This window comes from Symphalangus syndactylus, chromosome 9 (genome assembly GCF_028878055.3).
Source record: "Symphalangus syndactylus isolate Jambi chromosome 9, NHGRI_mSymSyn1-v2.1_pri, whole genome shotgun sequence".
Lineage (NCBI taxonomy): Eukaryota > Metazoa > Chordata > Mammalia > Primates > Hylobatidae > Symphalangus > Symphalangus syndactylus.
The window spans coordinates 23,295,714-23,321,798 of NC_072431.2; the positions used below are offsets into that span (position 1 = coordinate 23,295,714).

Here is a 26,085-nt window from a genome sequence, read left to right on the forward strand (position 1 = left end):
TTGAGCTATACACTTGATGTACTTCAAGAATATCCTTAGCAACATTATTTATAATAGAAAATGGAAACTAATTTCAACATTAGGGGATTGGTTAAATAGGTATATATTTTCTATAGAATATTATGCAGTCATTTTTTATGTTAAACTATATTGCCATACAGAGAATGTTCAAGTTACATTTAGTGTCAGAAGCAGATTATAGTGCAGTATATACATTGGCACATTTTTAAAAAGGGTGGGGTTGTATTATGTATATTTTCAGGTAGAAAATAAGAAATGATAAACACTAAAGTACTACCAGTTGTTAACTCTGGATAATAGGGTTTGGGCAGTTGTGTATCTTGTTTTTTTAGTATTTTTTTCCTCCAGTGATTATGTGTTATATATAATTTTAAAATGTTATAAATAGAAAAATCAGTAGGGGGACTATTAGAATGAAATAATTATTTCTGGAAAAAAAGAAATGCTTACGTTTGGGATAGAATAAGAAGTGTTTTTTGTTTTGTTTTGTTTTGTTTTTTTTGAGACAGAGTCTTGCTCTATTGCCCAGGCTGAAGTGCAGTGGTGCGATCTTGGCTCACTGCAATCTCTGTCTCCCAGGCTCATGCAATCCTCCTACCTCAGCCTCCCAGGTAGCTGGGACTACAGGCACGTGCCACCATGCCTGGCTAATTTTTGCATTTTTTGTAGAGATGAGGCTTTGACATGTTTCCCAGGCTGGTCTTGAACCCCTGGGCTCAAGTGACCCACCTGCCTTGGCCTCCCAAAGTGCTGGGATTGCAGACCCTTAGCCACTGTTCCCAGCCATAGGTATTAATAATTGGACTGTTAGGGTTAGAGAAGTAATGTCTGAAGAGGATATTTGAATCACTACCAGCAAGTACTAAGTGATTTTGAGGAGGCTAGGAGCCTCACAGAGTCTTCAACATTCAGTATGAGGGTTGACCTTCTAAGTCCCTCTCTTCTTCACTGTGTCTTTATGTTAATAATGGGAACTTATGGGGAAATATTTCTGTGATATAAATGTCAATAGTTTTAAATTTTGTTCTAGAGATGCTTGTTGAGAGATTAATCTGAAATCATACTGTCCATTAAACTCTTTTTTTGTTGTTGTTTAAGACAGGGTCTTGCTCTGTCACCCAGGCTGTAGTGCAGTGGTGCACTCTTGGCTCACTGCAACCTTCGCCTCCTGGGTTCAAGTGATCCTTTTGCCTCAGCCTCCTGAGTAGCTGGGATTACAGGCATGTGCTGCCATGCCTGGCTAAGTTTTGTATTTTTGCTAGAGACAGGGTTTCACCATATTGCTCAGGCTGGTGTTGAATTCCTGTGCTCAAGTGATCTGCCCACCTCAGCCTCCCAAAGTGCTGGGATTGCACGTGTGAGCCATTGCACCTGGCCTAAACTCTTTTTTTTTTTTTTAAATGTGTACACTTTGTTATCTGAAAATAAAATAATGACTTTACCTATAGTAAAAACTATTTTCTGGTTTAATTTTAGTTCCAAAAAAGGAACTTAGCTAGATGAAGTCCTGTGATGTAGACTTAAGGTCCACTGATACAGACCCCAAATTAAGGTATTCAATATTTTTATGTATGCCTAATATCTTAACAGTGTTGATTTTGAATAGCTCATATAATACAGCTTTTTAATTTCAAAGGCAATCGACTTAGCAGAATTCTAGTAGTTAAAAAAAATTAAATTGCCAGGCATGGTGGTTCACACCTGTAATCCCAGCACTTTAAGAAGCTGAGGTGGGTGGATCACTTGAGCCTAGGAGTTTGAGACCAGATTGGGCAACATAGCAAAACCTCATCTCTTCAAAATACAAAAATTAGCTGGGTATGGTGGTACATGCCTGTGGGTCCCAGCTACTCGAGAGGCTGAGGTGGGATCTCTGGAGCCCAGAGAAGTCGAGACTGCAGTGAACCGAGATAGTGCCACTGTACTCCAGCCTGGGTGACAGAGTGAGACCCTGTCTCAAAGAAAAAAAAAAAAATCAGTTCTAATAATATTTTATCTCCTGGGCATTTGATTTCTTGATACTAATGAAGTACACTTGGGTTTTCCCTGTTTTAAAATGGGGGACATACTACTTAAGTCATTGGGTTATTAGGACAAACACATTTAAAATGAGTGACCCACAGTTAATACTTAGATGAAAGTTAATTTTTTCCTGTCCTTTATAAAATATTTAGGTATGTTTTTATGGGAATTTATCTCTAAGAAAACTTTGGCAATATTTTCAGGAGTTGAAATAATGTATGTAAAACTTTTTTTTCTTAATTTTTAGAAGAAACCAAAGACACAGAGGCTCCCACAGCACCTCAGAATAGCCAGTTAACGTGGAAGCAAGGCAGACAGCTTTTAAGACAGTAAGTAATTACTTATTTTCAGCTTTCTTTAAGGATCTAGGTATGAAAGTGCTTATGCTGAATCAATTTACGAGTAAAAAATTATATTGGGACAATTGTGTATGTTTTTTGTATTGCTGCTTTTTTTGCTGTGTAGATGCTTGGATCTTTTTAAAAGTTTGTTTCCTCTGAGTTTCAGGATGATATTATCTTCTTACTTGCAGGGTAGAATGTCCAAAAGACTGGATGACTTGAGCAGAACAAAAACAATATGGAATTCATACTTTGTAGAGCCCTCCATTCCTGTCAGTGCAGAATTCACACATTTCTTTTCAGTGTGGGTGTGACCGGTCTAGAGAATGAATTTAGTTGAATTCATCTGAAACTTTTCAGAAGTAGATTGCCAAATCTTCCTTTCAGTTGAATTTTTAAGGAGCTTTTTTGAATTTTGAATTACTTGCTGTATTGGAAGTATTTCTCTGGCAAATCTTGTTTTTTGTCTTTCATGTATTATTTTCCTTATATTTTGAAAATTTTGGGATTTGTATCCTACTGATATCCTGGGTGATTTTCAGTTAATCAGCCTTTTCTACTGTAGGTATCTTTACCTTCACTCTTGATCTTGTAGAACTATCTTTAGAATATTTCATAGTCTGGACAGTCATCATGCATTCCACCTCTGACCACTGTGTTATTTGCCCTCTGACTTTACCATGATTTTTAAATCCTTAACTATATAATTTTTCTCTTTAGCTCTTCTACCTATGGTTGCTTTTATTTTATTTCTGTTTCCCTAGCTCTAGCTTAGACTCCGTAATTGATCACTCTTATCTAGTACCCTTAATTTTCTTGCTGTCCACTGTTTACCACTTCCTCACCAGTCATTTTACTAAATGTACCTGAAAAACTCTAGCCCTCGTTCACTCTGTCTGCCTCTTTCTAGTTAACTCTTGGATAAAAACTACAGAATCGTGTGAATACTATTATGTATTCATAGTTTCCTGTCCAAACATTGCAGAGAGCCTTTTTCCATAACCCTTGGCCACCCCCTGCTTCCATTGTCCTCAATGGATATTCTAAACTTTTACCACAACTCAGCCCATTCTCCCTTATTTCATTAAAGCACTTCAGGCTCTGCTTCACAGAAAATATGAAGGCTGTCAGGTGGCAATTCCCTTAACACTTTCCTTTCTGTAAATGTATTTTTTTTTGGGAACAGAGTCTGTCTCTATCACCCAGGCCGGAGTGCAGTGGCACAATCTCGGCTCACTATAACCTCTGCCTCCTGGGCTCAAGAGATTCTCCTCCCTTATCTGGAGTACAGTGGCACCATCTCAGCTCACTGCAATCTCCGCCTCCCGGGTTCAAGCAATTCTTCTGCCTCTGCCTCCTGAGTAGCTGGGACTACAGGTGCATCCCACCATGCCCGGCTAGTTTTTGTATTTTTAGTAGAAACAGGGTTTCACCATGTTGGCCAGGATGGTCTTGATCTCCTGACGTCGTGATCTGCCCGCCTTGGCCTCCCAGCGTGCTGGGATTACAGGTGTGAGCCACCGCACCAGCCTCTGTAAATGTATTTAAACCTCTTTTACTTTAGTTTCTTACCATTCAAGAAGGTATTTATCAATCCAGGCTCTCCTTATAAGTGACTAAAATTTGAAGAAAAGAATAGATTATTGATTGGAAGGATGCTGGATAACTAGCAGAATTGAAGGAAATAATGTACAAGCAAGTGTCAGGAAGTGAAGAGCTAGGATAGCTTGGAGGCCCTCTCAGACTGGAAACTCTAAAGACATTCTTACTTGATTTTCTACTCCTCTCTATCTCAGGTTTATTCTTTTCTTCTGAAAACCACTTTTTTTCTGTATGTCAGAGAACACTCTGTAAGTGTTGTCCTGACTGATCAAATAATTGCCCATGAGTCAGTCATTTTTACCTGGGTTGTATGAGATCTTGGCAGTTCATTCAGACCAAGTGGTTAGAGTATGATGGGAGCTGTTCTCCCCAAGAGAGGACTGCATTTTTTAGAAGAAAAGTGAGGACAGCTTTTCTGGACAGTAGAGAAATCACTTGGACAGTATTCCTCTCATAAATGCCTAATCCCATTGCCTGATTTACAATTTAGTCTCTTGCCACCTTTATCTTTCCCTGTGACTTTATAGCCAAACTTGTTAAGGGTAGTTTATCTCCATAGTCTTCCTTCTTGTTCATTTGTCAGCTGTCTGTTTTCCATTTTGACATTCCTCTGAAGCAGCTTCACAGACATATTCAAGAGACCTTTTTTGTTATAATTGATATCTTGGAAAAATTTGACATTAACTATTCCTTCTTGAAACTTTTATTTTTGCTTCCATGACAGCACTCTCTGCTATCATTTTTTTCCTCTAATTTCTCAAATATTTTCATTTTCCTTTGAGTTTTATGCTTCTAGTCCTTTGGATGTTTCTATACCCAGACCTTCTCTCCTTGTTTATGCTTATTCTCTGAGTGACTTCATTTAAATCCATGGCTTCAAATATTACCAAAGATTAATGACCCAAATCTGTATAACCAGGCCAGTCTCTTCTGAGCTTTTGATTTGTATCATCTATGTGCCTAATAAACATTGTAACTTGTATTTTTTTTATAGACACTATATGGTTGTCTGTTAGGTACTCTATAAACTTGATTCTGACTCTGTATAATTTTTTTGAATGTGTACCCGTCATCTAACCATCCAAGCTAGAAACCTGAAAATTGTGCGAAGTTCTTACTCGTTTATTCATTCTACTTCCACATACATTTGTGTATCACGTCAAAAAGATTATATCTTGCTTATTTTTTTCACATTTATTCTCCTCCATTTTTACTTCTTGCTAGTGTCCTGATCTAGTCTTTTTCTCTTTAGCATTCACCTAAAAATCTTTTGTTCTTCTGCCAGCAGTATTTAAGGCTTCTTTTAAGCATCCTTCATTAGCCTCTTAAATACTTATTTGTCACAAAGCCATTCACAACTCATTATCTTTGTATCATAATCTAGTCCCTTTCTTCTTTTCCAGTCTCATCTTAGATCCTAGGTTAAGTTCCTTGGTTTAGATATAGTGAAAGATTGAAAATCACAGGACTAGAGGAGTGCTATGAGATCTTAGATCCTAGAAGGAGAATTAGTGTGTTCATCAATCTCTAGTTAACAACTCCAGGTTTAAACTTAGTATCTCTGTGTGCTAAGATGCAGTTCTACTCATTCTTTACCGTTCCTTGGAAATTAAAAAATGTGTGTGTGTTGTGTTTGTGTGTGTGTGTGTAAGTTAAAAACAATGTGTGGTTGTGTGTATGGAAATTTAAAAATGTGTGTGTGTATATAATCCTAAAAGCGTTTTAAGACACTAGGGCTTCTTGGGTTTTGAGATAATTGGCTCTTAATCAGTGTTAACCATACTATATGCTTTTTAATATAAATTTTGGTTTGTATTTGGTATTGTTCTCTTAGAACTGGAACTAGCCTGTAGAGAAGAAAGGTACTGAGACAAAGGGAGAGCATATTTTATAGGATTATGGGTTTTTCTAAAATTGATGTGATTTTGAGTCTAGCACATGTTAACAGTATGTGGATTTTAGTATTTATTTTCTCTTACAGGTATCTTCAGGAAGTAGGTTATACAGATACAATATTAGATGTACGGTCTCAGCGGGTAAGGTCATTGCTTGGACTATCTAATTCAGAACCAAATGGATCAGTAGAAACAAAGAATTTAGAACAGATCCTGAATGGAGGTGAATCTCCTAAGCAAAAGGGACAAGAAATAAAAAGGTATGATTTATACTTAACATAGTTTATATAATGGATATTATGGATATTATTACTGTTAATCTCTTAAGCTTCTTGTTACTGCCATTAAGAAATTTTTTTTTTTTTTTTTTTTGACACGGAGTCTTGCTCTTGTCGCCCAGGCTGGAGTGCAATGGCACGATCTCGGCTCACTGCAACCTCCGCCTCCCAGGCTCAAGCGATTCTCCTGCCTCAGCCTCGCAAGTAGCTGGGATTATAGGCACCCACCACCACTCCCAGCTAATTTTTTGTATTTTTAGTAGAAACAGGGTTTCACCACGTTGGCCAGGCTGGTTGCGAACTCCTGACCTCAGGTGATCCACCTACCTCGGCCTCCCAAAGTTCTGGGATTACCGGCGTGAGCCAGCGTGCCCAACTGCTATTAACAATTTTTAAAGCAGATTGAGTTCAGCGTTAAAGACCCAGCCACCTCCCACCCCACTCCATGGTACCATGGGCAAATAAATTTTCTAAATTTTCTATTTAATGGCTTTTAAAATTTATCTATGTTAAGTTGGTGTTTGTTTGTTTTTTGAGTCAGAGTCTGGCTTCATTGCCCAGGCTGGAGCGCACTGGTGTGCTGTTGGCTCATTGCAGCCTCTGACTCCCATGCTCAAGTGATCCTCCCACCTCAGCCTCCTGAGTTGCTCAGATTCCAGGCGTGTGCCACTATGCCCAGCTAATTTTTTTTTTTTTTTTGTGCAGACAGGTTCTTGCTCTGTTGCCCAGGCTGGTCTCAAACTCCTGGCATTAAGCAGTCTGCCCACCTCAGCTTCCAAAAGTGCTGGGATTACAGGCATGAGCCACCGTACCCAACCTGTTAAGTTTTGATAACAAGAGAATGACTAGTTTGAAATAGGTGCAGAATCAGATTTGAGACTGATTTCATGTAGTTCAGAGCAATTTTAACATCCTTATTTTAAAATTTTTGCTAGAATATTTTCAACAAATTATAATGCTACTCTCTATAGAATGAGCAATGGTTATTTAGACACTAGTGTGAAAGAAACAAGGCTTTGCATTGTGTTTGGATTCAGAAAGCTACCAGATAAAAATGTTTATTGAAATAGAATTTACGTATCATAAAATTTACCCATTAAAAAATATGATTTAATAGTTTTTAGAATACTTACAGAATTGTTCAGCTATCACTACAATCTAAGTTTAGAACATTTTCATCACCCCTAAAAGAAACCCCATACCCATTAGGTGGCCGCTCTCCATTTCTCCCTGTCTCCCAACCCTGGGCTACCACTAATCTACTGTCTGTCTCTGTAGATTTGTATATTCTGGATATTTCATATAAGCAGTCTTCTGTGAGTGGCTTCTTTCACTTAGCATATTTTCAAGGTTTATCCGTGTTATAGCATGCATCAGCACTTCATTCCTTCTTATTTCCAAATAATACTCCATTGTGGATATACTACATTTGGTTTATGTGTTTCTTTTTTATTTTATTATTATTGTTATTATTTTTGAGACAGGGTCTTACTCCATTGCCCAGGCTGGAGTACAGTGGCGTGATCACAGCTCACTGAAGCCTCGACCTCCCTGGGCTCAGGTTATCCTCCCACGTCAGCCTCCCGAGTAGCTGGGACCACAGGTTCACAACACCATGCCTGGCTAATTTTTGTAGAGACAGGGTTTTGCCATGTTGCCCAGGTCTTGAACTCCTGGGCTCAAGCAGTCCGCCTTCATTGGCCTTCCAAAGTGCTGGGATTACAGGCATCAGCCACCACATCCGGCCTTCATTGTGTGTTTCTTATACAGGTGATGGGTATGTGGGTTGGTTCCAAGTTTTGGACTAAAGAAGAAGATTAAGAACCTGCCAAACTCTTTTCCAAGGTAGTTGCACTGTTTTACCTCCCCACCAGCGGTACTAAAAGGATTCTGATTTCTCCACATCCTCATCAACACTTATTATTGTCTAGCAGATATACTTTTGATTAATACAGAATTGATAAATACAAGGAGTTAAGCATTTTTACCATGAGGCGTTACCCTGAGTAACATAGATTAGAAAGACAAAGAAAATGGGGAAAAAACCAGATGAGTTCATTAAGATCATTTAGAGCTTAATAAATAAATAATGTATATAGTTTATAAACATTATTTTATACCATAGATGTATTTTATGATATTGTGCGGTTATCTAAAATATATTCTGGTCTACTGGGCACAGTAGTTCATGTCTATAATCCTAGCACTTTGGGAGGCTGAGGCGGGTGGATCACTTGAGATCAGGAATTCAAGACCAGCCTGTTGACCAACATGGTGAAACCCCATCTCTCCTAAAAATACAAAAATTAGCTGGGCGCACACTTGTAATCCCCGCTACTTGGGAGGCTGAGGTGGGAGGATCGCTTGAACCAGGAGGCAAAGGTTGCAGTGAGCTGAGATCATGCCATTGCACTCCGGCCTGAGCGACACAGCGAGACTCCATCTCAAAAAAAAAAAAAAAAGAAAATGTGTATATATGTGTGTGTGTGTGTGTGTGTGTATAGGTATGTATATACACACATATACATATATGTGTATGTGTTTTTTCTGTAAGGTTTAAAGTTAACATAAGCCTTTAATTTAGAGTCTTTCTTTCTTTCTTTCTTTCTTTCTTTCTTTCTTTCTTTTTTTTTTTTTTTTTTTTTTTTTTTTTTTTTTTTTTTTTTTTTTTTTTTTTTTTTTTTTTTGGTGGAGTCTAGCTCTGTCGCCCAGGCTGGAGTGCAGTGGCGCGATCTCAGCTCATTGCAAGCTCTGCCTCCCGGGTTCACGCCATTCTCCTGCCTCAGCCTCCCGAGTAGCTAGGACTACAGGCGCCCGCCACCACGCCCGGCTAATTTTTTCTATTTTTAGTAGAGACGGGTTTTTGCCGTGTTAGCCAGGATGGTCGCAATCTCCTGACCTCGTGATCTGCCCTCCTCGGCCTTCCAAAGTGCTGGGATTACAGGCGTGAGCCACTGCGCCCGGCCTAGAGTTTTTATTTCTGAGAAATGACTATTAAAGTCAGTTTGACGTCAGATAGAGCCCTTATTTTCTATACTGTGATTTCAGGAAGCATAGAGTGTTTTGTAGCATAAGAGAAAAAGCAGAAATATTATCAAGTATTTTTAGCCAAACTGGTCACTCACGTAGTTCATAGAATTTATAAATATTTTACAGCAATACACGTTTGCCATACTACGTCTGACTCTGAATCTGAATCAAAGATCCTTTAGTTTTTTTTTCCCCCTCACTCTTAGTATCGTCTTACAAAGATCTTGATAAGCTGTATCTTCTCCTTGTAAAGCTTCTTGCCTTTGCAAAATTAAGATTTTGATAGTTTTTTGGAGTGTGTGTGCGTGCGTGTATGTTAAACACAACATGAGATCTGCCCTCTCAACAAACTTTAAAGTGTGCATTATTGTTAACAGAAGCCTAAAGTTCCAGCTCTCTGGAACTTTTTCATCTGGTATGACTGGAAACAATAACTTTTGAACAGCAGCTCCCCATTTCCTCCCCGCACCGGCCCCTGGCAACCACTATTCTACTTTGTGTTTCTGGGTTTGACTACTTTAAGTACCTTATGATTGGACTCATGCAATATTTGTCCTTCTCTGATTAGCTTATTTTACTTAGCATAATGTCCTCATGGTTCATTCTTGTTGTCATATATGACAGGATTTCCTTCTTTTCATAACCAACAATATTCCAATGTATGCATATACTACATTTTCTTTATTTCTTTACCTGTTGATGGACATGTAGGTAATAGTTGTTTATTTGTTTAGTGTTGTTTTGAATGGTGTCTTGCGCTGTTGCCCAGGCTGGAGTGCAGTGGCACAATCACAGCTCACTGTAGCCACAACTTCCCAGGTTCAAGCAGTCCTCCCACTTCAGCCTCCAGAGTAGCTGGGACTATAGCCACATGCCACCACACCTGGCTGATTCTTTAAGTTTTTGTAGAGACAGGACCTCATTATGTTCCCCAGGCTGATCTTGAACTCCTGGACTCAAGCAACCCTCCTGCCTCAAGCAGCCTCCTACCTCAGCCTCCTAAAGTGCTAAGATTACAGGCATGAGCCACTGTGCCTGGCCAGAAATAGTTGTTTTAATCGAGGCTTTCTTCTTAATGCGGTACACTGACATTTTCTGATTCTGCCCTAATGTAGGCGTGTTATGGTTGAGCCATTATTAGGGCCATTTGAAAACCCCTAGGAATAAGAAAATGATATAACATGTGGATCAAGATTTCAGCACAATGATGTTTATTACATTCTTATTTATAATAGGAAAAAAATTAGAAGCAGTCTTAATGTCCAAAAGTAGAGGATGGTAAATTTTAGATTCATATTTTAGAGGCAGTATGCCTAATTGTTAAGAATATGAATTCTGAAGACAAACTGGATTTGAATCCTAACTTAACCACCGGTTACTAGCCGTCACTTTGGACAAGGAACATTACTTTCCTTATTTGTAAAATGACGATCATAGGATTGATGTGAGGAAGGAATGAATTAATGTAAAGCATTTAGAACAATGCCTGACACACAGTAAGTGTTATGTAATTGTTAGCTATTAGGAAATATTGTGTATCTAGTTGAAATGTGACCCCCACCAAGACTAGTGTTTATTAGATACTACCGAGTGAGTGGCACTATTGTATTTCTTGATTTATGGTAGGGTATGGTTGTGGTTGTATGGTGCATCATATCACAAAGTATCTACTTTATGAGGACTCATTGGGAAAGTTCTCTTAGATCTTATAACTGGGAAAAGTTGCGCTGTTTCTTAATAATTGGTCTTACTTACCTTTGAACCTCCAGTTGTTGCTCCCCGCCAACCTCTTTTTTTTTTAACCCTGTTTGGAATCTCAGGGCCAAATTTGTGGGCCTCCTCTAGAAAATGTATTGACACATTTAGTCTTTTACTTAGCAGCCTTACGTTTGGCTTCGTTTTGTTTTCCCTTTCATCTGGATATATTCATTTTTAAGATTCTGTTGTCTTTTTAGAATGAGAGAGGGTAGTAAATAAATAGTTGGCAAAGAGAAAAATTATCCACAGATGGAGACTTCCATTTTAAATATGGTAGGTTAAAGTCACATTTTACTTGTGTGCCTTTCAGAAATTTTGCTAAAGAACAGTGAAGGGCTTAAGATGCATTAACACAAAAGAACAACAACAAAAAAAACAACGACATACAGAAAGAATGAGAGAGTATACTGTCCGTGAGATATGGAGAATTTAACGATTTGGAATCCAGAAAGAAAATAGAGGAATGGCAACTGACTGAGTGACCCTGAGAAAGCTTATTAAACATAAGTGCATTTGAGAGTGATAGGATGAAGAAAAGGAACAAGCCAGTTCAAGTCACAGAATTCCAGTAAAGCCACAAAGGCTAAGGAATTACAGGTATTCAGTGAGGTTTAAATAGGGGTATGAATAGAGAATTGGTTTAAAGTTTATTTAAGAAGCACAGGCTGGGCATGGTGGCCCACGCCTGTAATCCCAATACGTTGGGAGGCTGAGGTGGGCAGATCACTTGAGATCAGGAGTTTGGGACCAGACCAGCCAACATGGTGAAACTCCATCTCTACTAAAAGTACAAAAATTAGCTGGGCATGGTGGCAGGCACCTGTAATCCCAGCTACTAGGAAGGCTGAGGCGCGAGAATTGCTTGAACCTGGTAGGCAGAGGTTGCAGTGAGCCGAGATCATGCCACTGTACTCCAGCCTGGGCGACAAAGGGAAACTCCATCTTGGGGGAAAAAAAAAAGTTTAAGAAGCACAATGTAGCACAATGTTGAATCCTCTCTTTCATCTTGTGAAGCTGGTTTAACACCACCCCTCCCCTACTCCAAAGAATGGTAGTGTATTTTCCACCAGTGATTTCTGTTTTCTTAAGAAATAAAACAGCTGAAAGATGGAGTTATTGTATAAAATGAAAACAGCAGGGTTGCGTGAAAGTCTCCAGCTGAGCATTGAGATCTCCCGTTTTCTCCTACTGTGTGACTTCCAGTATGTTGGCAGCTTTTATCCCTTACAAGCAAGATATTGAAATTGAATCACATTAACAGGAAAGGCCTAATGGTACTGAAAATTGGGATATGTCAGTGAAATGGCTGGGCCTGTGTCCTATCATGCAGAAGTTAAGTCAGCAGCTTGACAAGAGATAGCCATATTCTTAGTCCTTCTGGACTGCTGTAACAAAATGCCACAGACTGAATAGCTTATGAACAATAGAAATTTATTTCTCACAGCTCAGGAGGTTGGGAAGTCTAAGATCAGTGTGTCAGCGTGGTTGGGTTCTGGTGAAGACCCTTTTCTGGGTTGCAGACTGCTGACTTCCCACTGGGTTTTCGCATGGTGGAAAAGGCAGGCTCCTTTGGGCCTCTTTTATAAGGGTACTAATCCTATTCATGAGGACTGTCCTCATGACCTAGCCACCTCCCAATGGCCCACCTCTTAATACCATCATATTGGGGATTAGGTTTCAAAATAGGAATTTTGCTGAGGGACACAAACATTCAGACCACGGCACCCATGTAGACGGTACACCAGTTAGGACCAAAAAGGAAAATTCAAAGATCAAGTTGAGAGGGTCAGTGTCGGAATAGGAGTTTCAAAAAGAGAAAACAAATCAAGTGTTGAAAACTTGATTAAAACAGTAATACAAGAAAACTCTCTGGAATATATTTTCAGAATGTATTTCCAGGGATGTTTGTTTCCAGATTGAAAGGATTCTTTCCAGGTACTCTATAAAATCAGTGAAAAAAGATCCATACAGTGGCCATAATCATGAACACTAAAAATTAAGAGGAAATTCTAAAATCTTCCAGATAGAAAAATTAGACTACATTGAAAAGACTAGGAATCAGGCATTATTAAATTAACTTTCAAAGCTAGAATATAGGAGAGCAGTGCGTTAAAGATTCTGAGGGAAAGTGAGTTCCATTTAGATTTGTATACTGAGCCAAGTACTGTATTGTTTGTGAAAGTATTAATAGCATAAAGAGACATTTAGATATGAAAGCCTCAAATTTACCCTTCATTTTTTCTCAGGAAGCTATTGGAGATGTTTCTCAGAATTCTGAGAGACTAAGTCAAGAAGGAAGAAAGTGTAGGATCCAAGAAAAAAGATATCTAATAAAGAGAGGGAAAGGAAATTTCAGGAAACAGTTGTGCAGTGGGCCTGGACATTAGCCAGAGTAGAATGGAAGGAGGACAGAATACTGGAAGGAACGTTTCTTAGAAAATATGAAATTAATACATTGCTTTATGTGTTTGAGGATTTTGAAAGGAGATGTACAATTCTGCTGGAAAATTTCAGAGGAGAATAGTGGTAACATCCTTGGAAAACCAGGCAATTAAAAAAAAACACACTAGGCAGTTATTTCAGGAAAACTATATATAAAAGAAAGGAAGTAGAGTCATTGTAATGTGATTTACATGGACATACTAATATGTACTTACAATGTAACCATGGAATATTAATATAGCCAAAAGTAAGCTGATGTAACTATATTACTGTTATGGGAGGAAGTGTGGATGTGGGATGGAGACTGTAAGGGAACTATATTTTTAGCAAGAAATAGCAATCTGAGCACGTTATTTAGAAAAAATAGGGTAAATAATAAAGGAAGTTTCTTTAAAAATAAGTTGAAAAATGGTTGTTCCTAGTGTGTAGGAATCAAAGATAGAGAAGGATGGGGCAGGGGACTCTCTTGTTACTCATTGTATGCCTTGTCAATTTATTTAGAACTATTTGGCTTTTTTTCTCCTAAGTATTTCCTAGGAAGCAGAACTTCATTTTAGCAACTGCAACAACAGCAGCAACAACAAAAGATTGATGATACTCATGATCCCCAAATTATTCTTAGCTAACTTCAGTAGAGCCCTAAAAGTTGCCTGACAAACCTTTTCTTTTTCTTCACTGGCTGATTACTTATTTCGTTCCTCAGTTCAGCAACTCTTCTAATCTTTTTCTACTCTTCATCAACTCCACTCCAGACTGCGTTCCTTAATTTTAGTCATTCTTATAAGTTTGTGACCCTACCTCATGTTTGTTTTTTTAGAGACAATTCTCCACTGATCTGTCATGTTTCTAAACATCCTGTGAGCAGAGACACATATTGCCCTTTTATTCTGGACTATCTATTTAAGGATATTTATATAACAAACAACCTTGTAAGATAGAGACAGTCTTCTGGGAAGTCATGCTTACTGTTGAGTATAAATGATTCAAGTTCCCTAAGCTCAGAGTTCCTCCGCTATGATTCAACGAACTGTAAGTGTAACATCTACCTGATTACCTCCTTGCCACCCTTGTGGGACTTGGGCAAAGGAAATTCAGCAAACATGATCCTATTACTTCCTGTGCTCCTGAGGAGAATTCTTGTCTCTGATTCAATTTTATGACTTATTTCAGGATCCATGAAACAGTAATAGGCTAGGTTGTCAGCATGAAGGCAGGGAAAAACCTGAGACCTTTCACAGTCTATGATCCTTTAATTTTCTTTTCCCTAAAGACTAATGATGTTGAGCATCTGTTCATATGCTTATTTGCATTCCACCTATCATTATGATGCAATGTCTATTTGAAATATTTCCCCATTTTTTATTGTTTTGTTACTGTTAAGGTTTAAGTGTTCTTTATATACCCTTGACACAAGTTTTTCATGAAATATAACTGGCAAATATTTTTTCACAATTTATAGGCTTTTCTTTACATTCTCTTGGTGTCTTTCAAAGAGCGAATGTTAATAATTTTGGTGAAATCTGATTCACCAATTCTTTCTTTTGTGCGTTGTGTTCCATTTGACTTTTAAAGCCATGCACATGTATTGCTGTGATTAAATACAGTTTTAAAACCTGGAAACAGGAGGCACTCTTCCTTTAGAGACAGAAATTTCTATCCAAGGAGCAGCAGTACTTAATTTTTCAAAGTTCAAAACAAATATATCTTTAAAAAAAATTCTTTTAAATTATTGTATCATTGATATGCTACTTTTATCAAATGCATTCATTGCCTTTCATTTAATCTCCAAACATTAAGTTACATTGTAAATTTTGAGCTGAAAGTATATTTTGTTCTGGTAGATTTGTTGTTGTTTTTACTAATTTGCATTTGAAGAAACCATCTCCTACGTTCAGTCATTATACAGTTCCTTTAAACAGTCTGCTGGATTGGGTGGGATATAGTACAACCTATTAAAACTCTTTGTTAATGCTATTTTAAAAATATAGTCAACCCTTTCTATCTGTAGGTTCTTCATCTATGGATTGAAAATACCACATTAAAAAAACGACAATTAAAAAATAAAATAATACTAATTTAAAAACACAGTGTGACACCTATTTACGTAGTATTTGCATTGTATTAGGTATTATAAATAATCTAGAGATAATTGAAAGTATACTACAGGGAGAATGTGCATAGGGACTTCAGCATGATAGGGAGGTATGTATCCTAGAACCAATGCCTCATGGAAACCAAGGGGCGACTATAATCTGAATTGTATTACATGCTTAATTTGGACTAATGGAGGGAACCAATCAGAGAGGGGGGCAAAAACCCTCCCTGAGTTTTATATTAGTTTTCTTTTTGTTACCATGCACTCTTAGTAAAGACATTTAAAGACATTTGAGATAATCTAATTCAGCCCCCACAATTTACAGGTAAAGAAATTGAGGCCAAAAGATTTAAATGGTTTGGCCAAATTCAAGCAGCTACTTAGTGGCAGAGCAGAGAATTTTCATGGTGAAAGTCTTTGTTCAGCTGAATTTTGTACTGTTTTGTTGCTGCCTTTATTGTTCGACATTTAAACAACTATATGAAAACCTTTTTTTGTGTGTGCATAGAGAAACTCAAATTAGTTAAAAGATTTAGTTAAGTGGATAAAATATATTGTCCCTATTACCTGTTAAATAAGTGATTCTGCAAGACTTAAAAGTATTTATTTAATAGATTTTGAGTTATTTTTTCTAGCTAAGAGTCTATGAAATGGATTGGGATGTTTTATATCTGATTTACTATAAATCTGGGCTGCTTGATAAATTATTTTTAAGTTTTTTTTTGTTTTCATTTTGAGACTGGGTCTTGCTCTGTCACCCAGGCTGGAATGCAGTCATAGCTCACTTGCAGCCTCAACCTCCTGGGTTCAAACAATCCTCCTCTCTCAGCCTCCTGAGTTGCTGAGACTATAGGCAAACAACACCATTCCCAGGTAATTTTTTTTTTTTTTTTTTTTTTTTGAGACAGGGTCTCACTCTTGTCACCCAGGCTAGAGTGCAGTAGTGTGATCTTGGCTCACTGCAACCTCTGCCTCCTGGGTTCAAGCGATTCTTCTGCCTCAACCTCCTGATTAGCTGAGACTACAGGTACACGCCACCATGCTAGGCAAATTTTTGTATTTCTAGTAGAGACGGGGTTTCAGTATGTTGGCCAGGATAGTCTCTATCTCCTGACCTTGTGATCTGCCCACCTCCGCCTCCCAAAGTGCTGGGATTACAGGCATGAGCCACATGCCTGGCCTGAAGATTCTTAAGGGAGTGATCAGTTCTACCTGCAAAGGTTGGAAGAAGCTTGTACAACTGACTCGGTAATTTTTTTTTTTGAAGATGGGTTTCACTATATTGCCCAGGATGGTGTTGAACTCTAGGCTCAAGCGATCTTCCCCTCTTCACCTCCCAAAGTGCTGGGATTACAAGCATGAAGCACTGTCCCTGGCCCCGCCTGATAAACTTTGGTATTTACTGTTTTAGTCCTCAAACATTTAGACCAAACTGTAAGAGGTTGTAGTTATAAGAAATGCCAAGTTTCAGTTGCTTATGATGGCTTTATTTTGAGAACTAATAATATGTGTTTGAGTGTCTAATACTATAGGATTTTATTTTGTTGCGGTAATTACCTAAAATATTTTGGACAGTGAACTTTGGAGAAAGTCAGCAGAGAATAATTACTTTTATTTCAGTTGTAGAACATAAATCTTTCAAACTTTTTTTCTTGAATAAAGCCCTCAGACAGTAGGTAGTCATTCGAATCTCTAGTTTTAAGAATTGATTTAAAATGGGAACCAGAAAGAAATATTAGAACCAACCATTGGAATAGTTGGATTCATCTTATTTCCTTCATGCAGGTCCTCTGGTGATGTTCTTGAGACGTTCAATTTCTTAGAAAATGCTGATGACAGTGATGAAGATGAGGAAAATGACATGATTGAAGGCATCCCAGAAGGAAAAGACAAACATCGGATGAATAAACACAAAGTAGGAATTATATTTTATATTCTTATTAGCTATATATTCATGTAGTTGGAATAGGAATTTTTGAGATGTCTTAAGTTACGTTGGGAGTGATTGATCATCTTTATTTTACATATTGGTTAAAAGTTTTATGTGGTCAGCTCTTTTTGCGTTACACACATAGAGTAGGAATTGTTTGCTGTATTATTCACTAAGTGGGCAAGAAAAGGTCTGTATTTATAGGACTAGTCCATTGATTTTGAAACCTTTTTAAAGCAATGCCCTTTCCGCTTCTGCTACAATTGAGAATCACTGCTGAAGTCTGTCTCTTCATGTACAGCACACCAGTGATAAATGAACTGAAGTTGCAATGGGAATACTTCCACCCTGGGTGAGGGAGTGTTCTGTGAATTATAAATAAGTCTCAACATTCTTGTATTTTAGTAAAGAATAATAAAAATTTACTTTTGCTCATAACCTAAGAAACAGGTTTATCTATTTGAGTGGTTTGAGGGGCTCGCTATAGAAGCCAAAGTAGAGTTGATTGTCCATTCGTGGATTACCAGAGTAGTGTACAGCATTTCAACCATAGAAAAAAGTGGGTAGGTTTAGTTGTTAGTATTTGAGATTTTACAGTAACGTAAGAAAAAAATGACAATGTTCCACAAAAGTTTCTGGTCTACAAAATCAGTTTTCAGTTCTTTTTTGACACATTCTATATGTATAAAGTAGTCTATTTGGGTGAATAGAGATTTTGATCCTTTTTATTTTTTTGTTCTGGAAGGTAAAGCACTATTATAATTATCACAGCTATGAATTTAAATTAGTTACTATGCCCTATCTCTATGAGTGACGGACTAATCATGCAGTTTCCCATTTATGAGGTCAATTCAAGATAACATCAGAATGCAAATAAGTGACTGGTTCTTTAATGGAGGACTAACTGTGAATGTACTGTAATTTAAGATGTTAACTGTTCTTGATGATTAGCACTTAAACCATTTTTAGTGCCACATTACTTAGATCAATCTTGGCACAGCACTGTCGAACCATTTATCTAAAGTATAATTTGGGATTTGTGAATTACATGGGAAATCTAAAATTTTTGATCCAAGTAATTTTAAAATGGGTGTGTAAATGTAGTTTTGTGATAATATTAAAGCATCCCTTTTCCATTTAGGATAAAAGTAATTCTTGGTTTATATTCTATTTACAGATAGGTAATGAAGGTTTAGCTGCTGACCTAACTGACGATCCTGATACTGAGGAAGCACTGAAAGAATTTGATTTTTTAGTGACTGCTGAAGATGGTGAAGGAGCTGGAGAAGCACGGAGTTCGGGGGATGGCACAGAATGGGGTAAGATGATAAAGAAATACCGGGTGGGAGGAAATCTAGCCCTTAATGATGGGTTATTATTAAATATTATATGTGGAATGTGTGTATGAATGTATGGTGGCAGTTAAACTGAGAGCAAGGGCAAGTGGTTTTGAATAATATCAAGGTATTTTGTACCAATTTACTTAAATTTGGTGACTAAACTGTTTAATATATATGGCTTTTGGTGGATTTTGATTTTTGGAATTTGTCTGGATTTAAAGTTGAAGCATTTAATTGATTTGGAAATCCAATTTCTTTCCCTTTAGTAGATTTTTAAAAATGTACGTATTCAGTTTTAAACATTCCCATTGTTTAATTTGGTATTCTAGATTTAGGAAGATTTAACTCTCAGTATGTCCATATAGTGTTATCTGACTAATTACTAATTCTAGTAATTAGTAATTAGAAATTAGTAATTAGAAAGTAATTAGTAATTAGAAAGAATAAAGCTACTCATCCTGAATTATAGCTCCATATTGAGCACAATTTAATGAAGATACTGAACTTTATTGCCTATAATATTCAGTGTGCAAAATGTTAGGGCCTAAACTTTGGAAGTGGTACATTGTGCTAATAATAATTCAGCCATAACTAAGAGAAAACCATTCTCTATCTGTACATGGTTAAAAACCCCATTAGGAAGTAAAATAAGTTTAAAAAATATTTTAAGGTAATAGCTGACATCATTTATGTTTTTCCTAGTAAATACGCTCATGCAATCCTCATTTAATATCAGCATGTTGTGGTAGGTAGAACAAAGTGTGTTTAATGAGCTTTATTGGAGAAGGTTATTATTATTATTGTTATTATTATTATTATTATTATTTTTTGAGACGGAGTCTCGCTTTGTTGCCAGGCTGCAATGCAGTGGTGCAATCTTGGCTCACTACAACCTCCGCCTCCCGTGTTCAAGTGATTCTTCTACCTTGGCCTCCCAAGTAGCTGGGACTACAGGCGTGCACCACCGCACCCAGCTACTTTTTGTATTTTTAGTAGAGGCGGGATTTTACCTTGTTGGCCAGGATGGTCTCGATCTCTTGACCTCGCGATCTGCCCGCCTTGGCCTCCCAAAGTATTGTGATTACAGGCGTGAACCACCGCGCCTGGCCTGGAGAAGGTTATTTTAATACATCAAAGTTTTGCTTAATTACAAGCAAGAGGAATAATCACTAGATTTTTTAAAAAACTACTTTGATAGCAAACACTTGGATTTTAAAAGATCCCTCATTTATGTGTTTAAACTAAGTATTGCTAATAGCAAGAGAGAAAAAACCTAACATGTAATACATTTATTGACTATCTTGATATAAAAAATGAATCAAGTACTAAAAAGATTTGAATTTTGCCACCAGTTTTCTTATTATAATTCTCAAGCATTATTTTCAGACCTTTACTTCTTTCTTCTTCTAAGTGGAAATAGACACATTAATTCAAACATGAGAAAACTCCACAATTACTTTCTAGACTACATTTTTCTACTTACTATTTGAAAATTATTGTGGTTTAGAAGGGTGCCTTTCTTCAAAATCAGCATTGCTCAGGAGAAACAGTAAAAATATTTAACTTTTAGCTTCTCTGTGCAGACATTCAATGTTGGAAATACCTTATCTTTTTCCAGTAATTTCAAAAGTATTGTTTTTTCCTGATTGTTTTATAATTATATAATTATTTTGTAATGCAAGTATGTTTTAAAAAACTTAGAACCTACAAATACATGCGAAGATAAATATTTTTATAAGTATATGTATATATATTTACTTATTTAGTTAACAGAGGGTTTTGCTAAATGTTGATTTGTAATGCACACTTTTCACTTAATACATGGTTCTTCTGCATCGTTTTTTTTTTTGAAACAGGGTCTCGCTTTGTTGCCCAGGCTGGGGTGCCGTGATGCAATCTTGGCGCTCTGTGACCTTCACCTCCCAGGCTCAAGGGGTCCTCCCACCTCAGCCCGCTGAATAACTGAGACCACAGGCGTGTGACCACACCTGGCTAATTTTTGCATTTTTTTTTTTTTTTGTAGAGACGGGGTTTGGCCATGTTGCTCAGGCTAGTCTTGAACTCGTGGACTCAAGCAGTCTGCCTGCCTTGGCCTCCCAAAGTGCTGGGATTGCAGGCATGAGCCACCATGCCCAGTCAGCATCGTTTTAAATAGCTGGATAACATTCTGTCAATAATGTGCCTTAATTTTATTTAACCAGAGCCCTATGATGCACATTTAGCTTATTTTCATTAAAAAGAAAATGATCGAAATAACTTATCAAATATGTTTTTAGCTAAATCTTGACACATATTCATTCCTGTTTCCTTAGCCTAAAGTTGCTAGAAATTTAGTCAAAAGGATAAAGAAAAAATTCAGGAATTTAATTTATACGGAATGGCATTATTTCTTTGATAATAGTTTCCATATTATGTACAACTGATTGGTCCTTCTGTCTGAAGACTTTTGTAGAGCAGAGTTTTAAGACAACTCTCAATACTTTGCTTTTTACTATCAATATTTGACAGTGCCTGTGTCTCCTGTGTAAGTGGAAGTAATCGAAAAGGTCTCCTACTTCCAGACAAGACGGAAATATCTTTAAAACATTTTAAGTTCTTGATGAAGGAAAATAACTCATTTAAGTACAAGATGGTTCAAATAGTTTTTTTTTTTTTTTGTAAGAAATGAAAACTGTCAAGTGATTTATGCAGTATTTCCAAAGTTCATCATTTCTACTCAACAAGATGTTATAGTCATTTTTTCCAAAGCAAAGAGGATGAATATGCAAACACTCTTTATATTTATGGAATTCATTTGCTAAAAATTTGAATATATTTATAAATAGGAAAGTGGTAGCTTTCAGATTTTTTTTTCTTTTTTTTGAGACGGAGTCTCACTCTGTTACCCAGGCTGGAGTGCAATGGAACCATCTCAGCTCACTGCAACCTCCACCTCCCGGATTCAAGCGATTCTCCTGCCTCAGCCTCCGGAGTAGCTGGGATTACAGGCGCGTGCCACCACGCCCGGCCAATTTTTGTATTTTTAATAGAGACAGGGTTTCACCATGTTGGCCAGGCTGGTCTTGAATTCCTGACCTCAGGTGATCCACCCGCCGTGGCCTCCCAAAGTGCTGGGATTACAGGTGTGAGCCACGATGCCCAGCCCAGATTTAAATTATTGGGTAAAAGAGCACTGATTTTTTAAAAAAGTAAGTCTTGTCTTAATGAAACATACTCTAGTCCTTACTCACATTAGAGAATCTGGTTGTTATTTTGTATATTAGCAATCAACAATTAACTTTGTTATCTCTGACTTTGAATTTTTTTTATCTTATGAAACCACTGCCTTTTGGCAAGCTTTCTAACGCTCTTTTCACTGTCATCTGTATTAGATAGTCTGAGTTTAATATTAGTAATTTTTAGTTCTTCTCATTGTCGAAAGCAATAGTTGGCAGTTCTATTTTGCTTTTTCTTTCATGGAGACTAAGTATTTTAAGAATGTTCATTTATTGTCTCGTGTCTTTGATTTGTAGAGATTTATAGAACTACAAAATACAATTAGCACCTGAATGTTTGTTCTTAAGTATAATGGATAAAGTATGAGTATTTGCATGAAGTTAGTTACAGATTTATGCTATAGTTAATAGATTTGTATAATTCATCTGCTTTGGTAATCAGAATTACCATGATAGAATTTCATGTTTTTGTGGGTTTGAGCTGTCAGGAGTCAACTTTCTTATGCATATTTGTGTTTTCTTTTAGACAAAAAAGTTACTGTAAATGATTCAACCTCATTTCTTGGTATTTTTTCCCCCTAGATTTTTTAAAAACAGGATTAATATGTAGAAGATTATGCTGCCTCTTCCCTTTTGCTCTTATCTATTTCTTATAAGCAATATCAAACAGCTGTTACTTACCAGGCAAGTTTCAGGATGTTGTTTGTGCACATATGCATTCACCAACCTGTTCTTTGCACTGCCTAAATTTACTTTTGTTTTCTAGATTTGAGATTATCTTGCAAGTAATTTTTTTTTTCCTTAAGCTTATCCTTTTTTTATTCCCTATGCATTTTCACTCCACTCTCTTCGTCAACTATAGTTAGAGCTGTTCACAGTTTTATTCTCTCTGCACAGGTCTTCTAGAAAACTGTTTGGCTCTTACTAAATTTTTCTATCGAATTTCCTATATAAACTTCATACAACTTAAGGTTTTTTTTTGGTCTCTGTGAGGTTTAAAAAATATTTGCTCATAATGTATCAATTTGTCTTGCTTTAAGTAATTGAAATTAAGAATTATTAACTTCATTAAGATGAGTGCAAATGATTGTTGAGATCCCGTTTTTCTTGGTATGTTCAATAAGTTTACAGAAGGATTCCTGATGCAGCATAGTTTTCAGGAAACTTCATGATTTGAGTACATGCGAATTGAGTAAAGTGAATTTTCTCTTTACAACTGTATTACAAACAGCATTACAATTTGTGGATTTGACAGATAGATAATCTTAGGTGTAAGTTTTAGTCATGAGTAACCTAGTTTCAAGTGATTCAAGTTAGCAAGTTAATTTCAAACTTAGGATTTAGTTTTTCACATACTGACTGACCACCTGTGATCATACCATCAGGGAAAAAATTATGACAATTGTAGCAGGAAAAACTCAAGGTACAGTAAATATTTGCATTTCTGTGTGCCATTCAAATATGAGAATTTCTTAAGTTTGGTGCATATAGCACTATAAAGGAAGAGAAAGGCTTTTTATGTCTATAGATTAAGTCAGTGAGGCCTAGGGTGGCTCTTACAAAACTTGTTAGCCAGAATATACTGAGTTATCAAAAACTTAAGTCAGAGTGTTAAACTTCCTTATGAGCTGTTTTAAAACCACACAAAGGAAGGAAAAATCCTCAATATTTAAAATAATTCTCAAAGACTTATTTTTATGCTGCCTCTTTTTAGTGCTGTTTTTCCTCTAGTTGACTATGAGTAAATTTTTCTCAGGCACAAGTATTTAGTTAAATATTGATTTATTATTCAGCTAAAATAGCTGACGTAGCTTCAGCAGATGTACAGCAATGTATGTTTTTACTTCTCCATGCTTATCACTAGTTTTATCCTAAAAAAATCAATTCTAAAAAAATTCTTCAGTGGAATTTGAGTTTGTTTTTTTGTTTTTTGTTTTTTTGCTAATCTTAGTTGTAGACCAATGGAAGAAGGTAATGAGATGTTGAACTATTTGGGTGGGTGGGGGCAGAGGTGGGACTCTCTGAATGCTTTGTATGGATTATTCAAGACATTATATTTTTGAACTATATGTATTATATTGGACTAGAATGCCTCTCCATTAGTACAGTTAATCCTGTGCATGCAGAATCAGTATGACAGAAGGTGCATGAATATTTTCATCAATGAAACAGCACTTACCTTTCTAGCTTGCACTTTTCCGAGTAGTTCGCATGTATTTCATTCATTTGCTTTTATGATGCTGGCTGAATAATTTTTTATTAACATTTTTATAAAGATGCAGTGATCTATTTTTATAACATTAGATTTCTAATGTCAGTCTATTGAATGAATGATAACCTTCAAATTTGTGGTTCATGAAAATGAAGCACTATTTAACTGTTGATATTAAATGTTTAGAAACTTATGACATGGGCATTTAGAGTTTGAGTTGTGAATACCAGAACTGAGACTGCACCTTTAAAGTATTTTGAGTATATGCTATTAGTACATTTTATTATGATTATGTAAAGCTATAACAGTTTACTGCCAACAGCTTGCATTGCCAACTGCTGATTTTTTTTCTTTTAATAATATGCTGCATGTAGATAAAGATGACCTCTCCCCAACTGCTGAGGTTTGGGATGTAGACCAGGGACTAATAAGTAAGCTGAAGGAACAGTACAAGAAGGAACGAAAGGGGAAGAAAGGGGTGAAGAGTAAGTGCAGATTCTGACTATTATAATTTTTGTATACCAATAATTGAGAAAAAAATTCTTCAATTCTGTTTCTTTGTGTAACTTAATTTTTTGTTTCATAAAGGGGGCAACTAACTTTAAACTTTGTCTGTTGTATAATTGAAATTTATTTGTATATAATTTAGGATGTGTTATTGATCAAGCAGAAAATCATTTATAATATATGGGAAGGGTAAAGGAAAGATTTTGAGGATTGTTTTTAAGCTTTAAAAACTTTACCAAATTGTTTGGAATATTGGCATTGGAATAAAAAAATAAAGATTTGTTCAAAAGGGAGAAAAGTATAAATTTCTCCATTTTTGATACATAGAGTATAGCTATAAACAACTCATATCCAGGTTACATTTCTTAGTTTGGGAATCCTTACCTGCAGTGAGTAGGAAAGCTCTTTCTATAGGTTCTGCTTTCTGGTCTTAATCCAACTACAAACAACAACAGCAGCAAAAAGAATCTCTTGGGTAGTATTTTTTGGCTACTGTGGTGAAGGAAACCAGAAGTGGGAGGTTAGTGGTGGCAGTAGGGTTTGTTTAGTCATTGCTGGGTATCTCGGTGCCTGGATGTATTTTTCACTATGTTGTATATTAACCAATTTACTTTAGTACCTCTAATTTATGCTATAGTACCTCTCTCAAAGTAGCAATTTATTTCCATTTGGTGAAGCAAACTTAAAAGTTGCCACATAAAAATATCTTCAGACCTATGACTATTAACTAGAGAGACTTGAAACTTATTTTTGGGACTCATTTGAACTGGCCAGTGACCCCTGCTAGTCTAACATTTTGACTATATAAAGGAGAAAATAGTGTGAGAAAAAGGCAAAAGCAATATAGACATTCTTTTGTGTTTCTTTGGTGACAAATACATTCATATATTAAATGGCAGGTGTAATGGAAATGTGTGCGAGTTTCTTTCAGTAAAACCTTTTTTGAGTGATTTCATTTACTGTGGAGGCTAATAAGTGAAGTTTTGGGAGTTTCACCTGTTACACAATTTTCTTTTATAACTTTATGATAGCTTTTGTTATTGCATGTGAATTAAAAGACTATATAGTGAACTGCTTATTGTATTTAAAAACATTTGATACTGGGCTGGGTTGTGTTTAGTTCTAACATCATTTACCTATAATGCAAGCATGCTGAGTATAAAAGTACATTTGCATGATTACTATATTAGAATAGACAAAATGACATTAGAATTTTAGGGTTTAATTTTTTTTTTTTTTTTTTTGATGGAGTCTCGCTCTGTCTCCCAGCCTGGAGTGCAGCGGTGCGATCTCAGCTCACTGCAACCTCTGCCTCCCGGGTTCAAGCGATTCTCCAGCCTCAGTCTCCTGAGTAGCTGGGACTATAGGCACGTGCCACCATGCCTGGCTAATTTTTT

The 26,085-nt window shown here is 36.6% G+C and overlaps 1 protein-coding gene across 5 annotated transcripts in view; it reads left to right on the forward strand.

Annotated features, from left to right (window-relative positions):
- Positions 1–26,085, forward strand: part of STRN3 (striatin 3) — a 137,686-nt gene that overhangs the window by 78,387 nt on the left and 33,214 nt on the right. For 3 of the 5 annotated variants that reach the window (XM_055291587.2, XM_055291588.2, XM_055291590.2), the window contains exons 4-8: positions 2,291–2,372; positions 5,968–6,141; positions 17,270–17,399; positions 18,592–18,733; positions 24,556–24,666. In XM_055291587.2, coding sequence (XP_055147562.1) covers positions 2,291–2,372; positions 5,968–6,141; positions 17,270–17,399; positions 18,592–18,733; positions 24,556–24,666 — 639 coding nt within the window. The remainder of the gene's footprint in view (positions 1–2,290; positions 2,373–5,967; positions 6,142–17,269; positions 17,400–18,591; positions 18,734–24,555; positions 24,667–26,085) is intronic. The other 2 variants (XM_055291589.2, XM_055291591.2) reach the window with 1 other exon arrangement.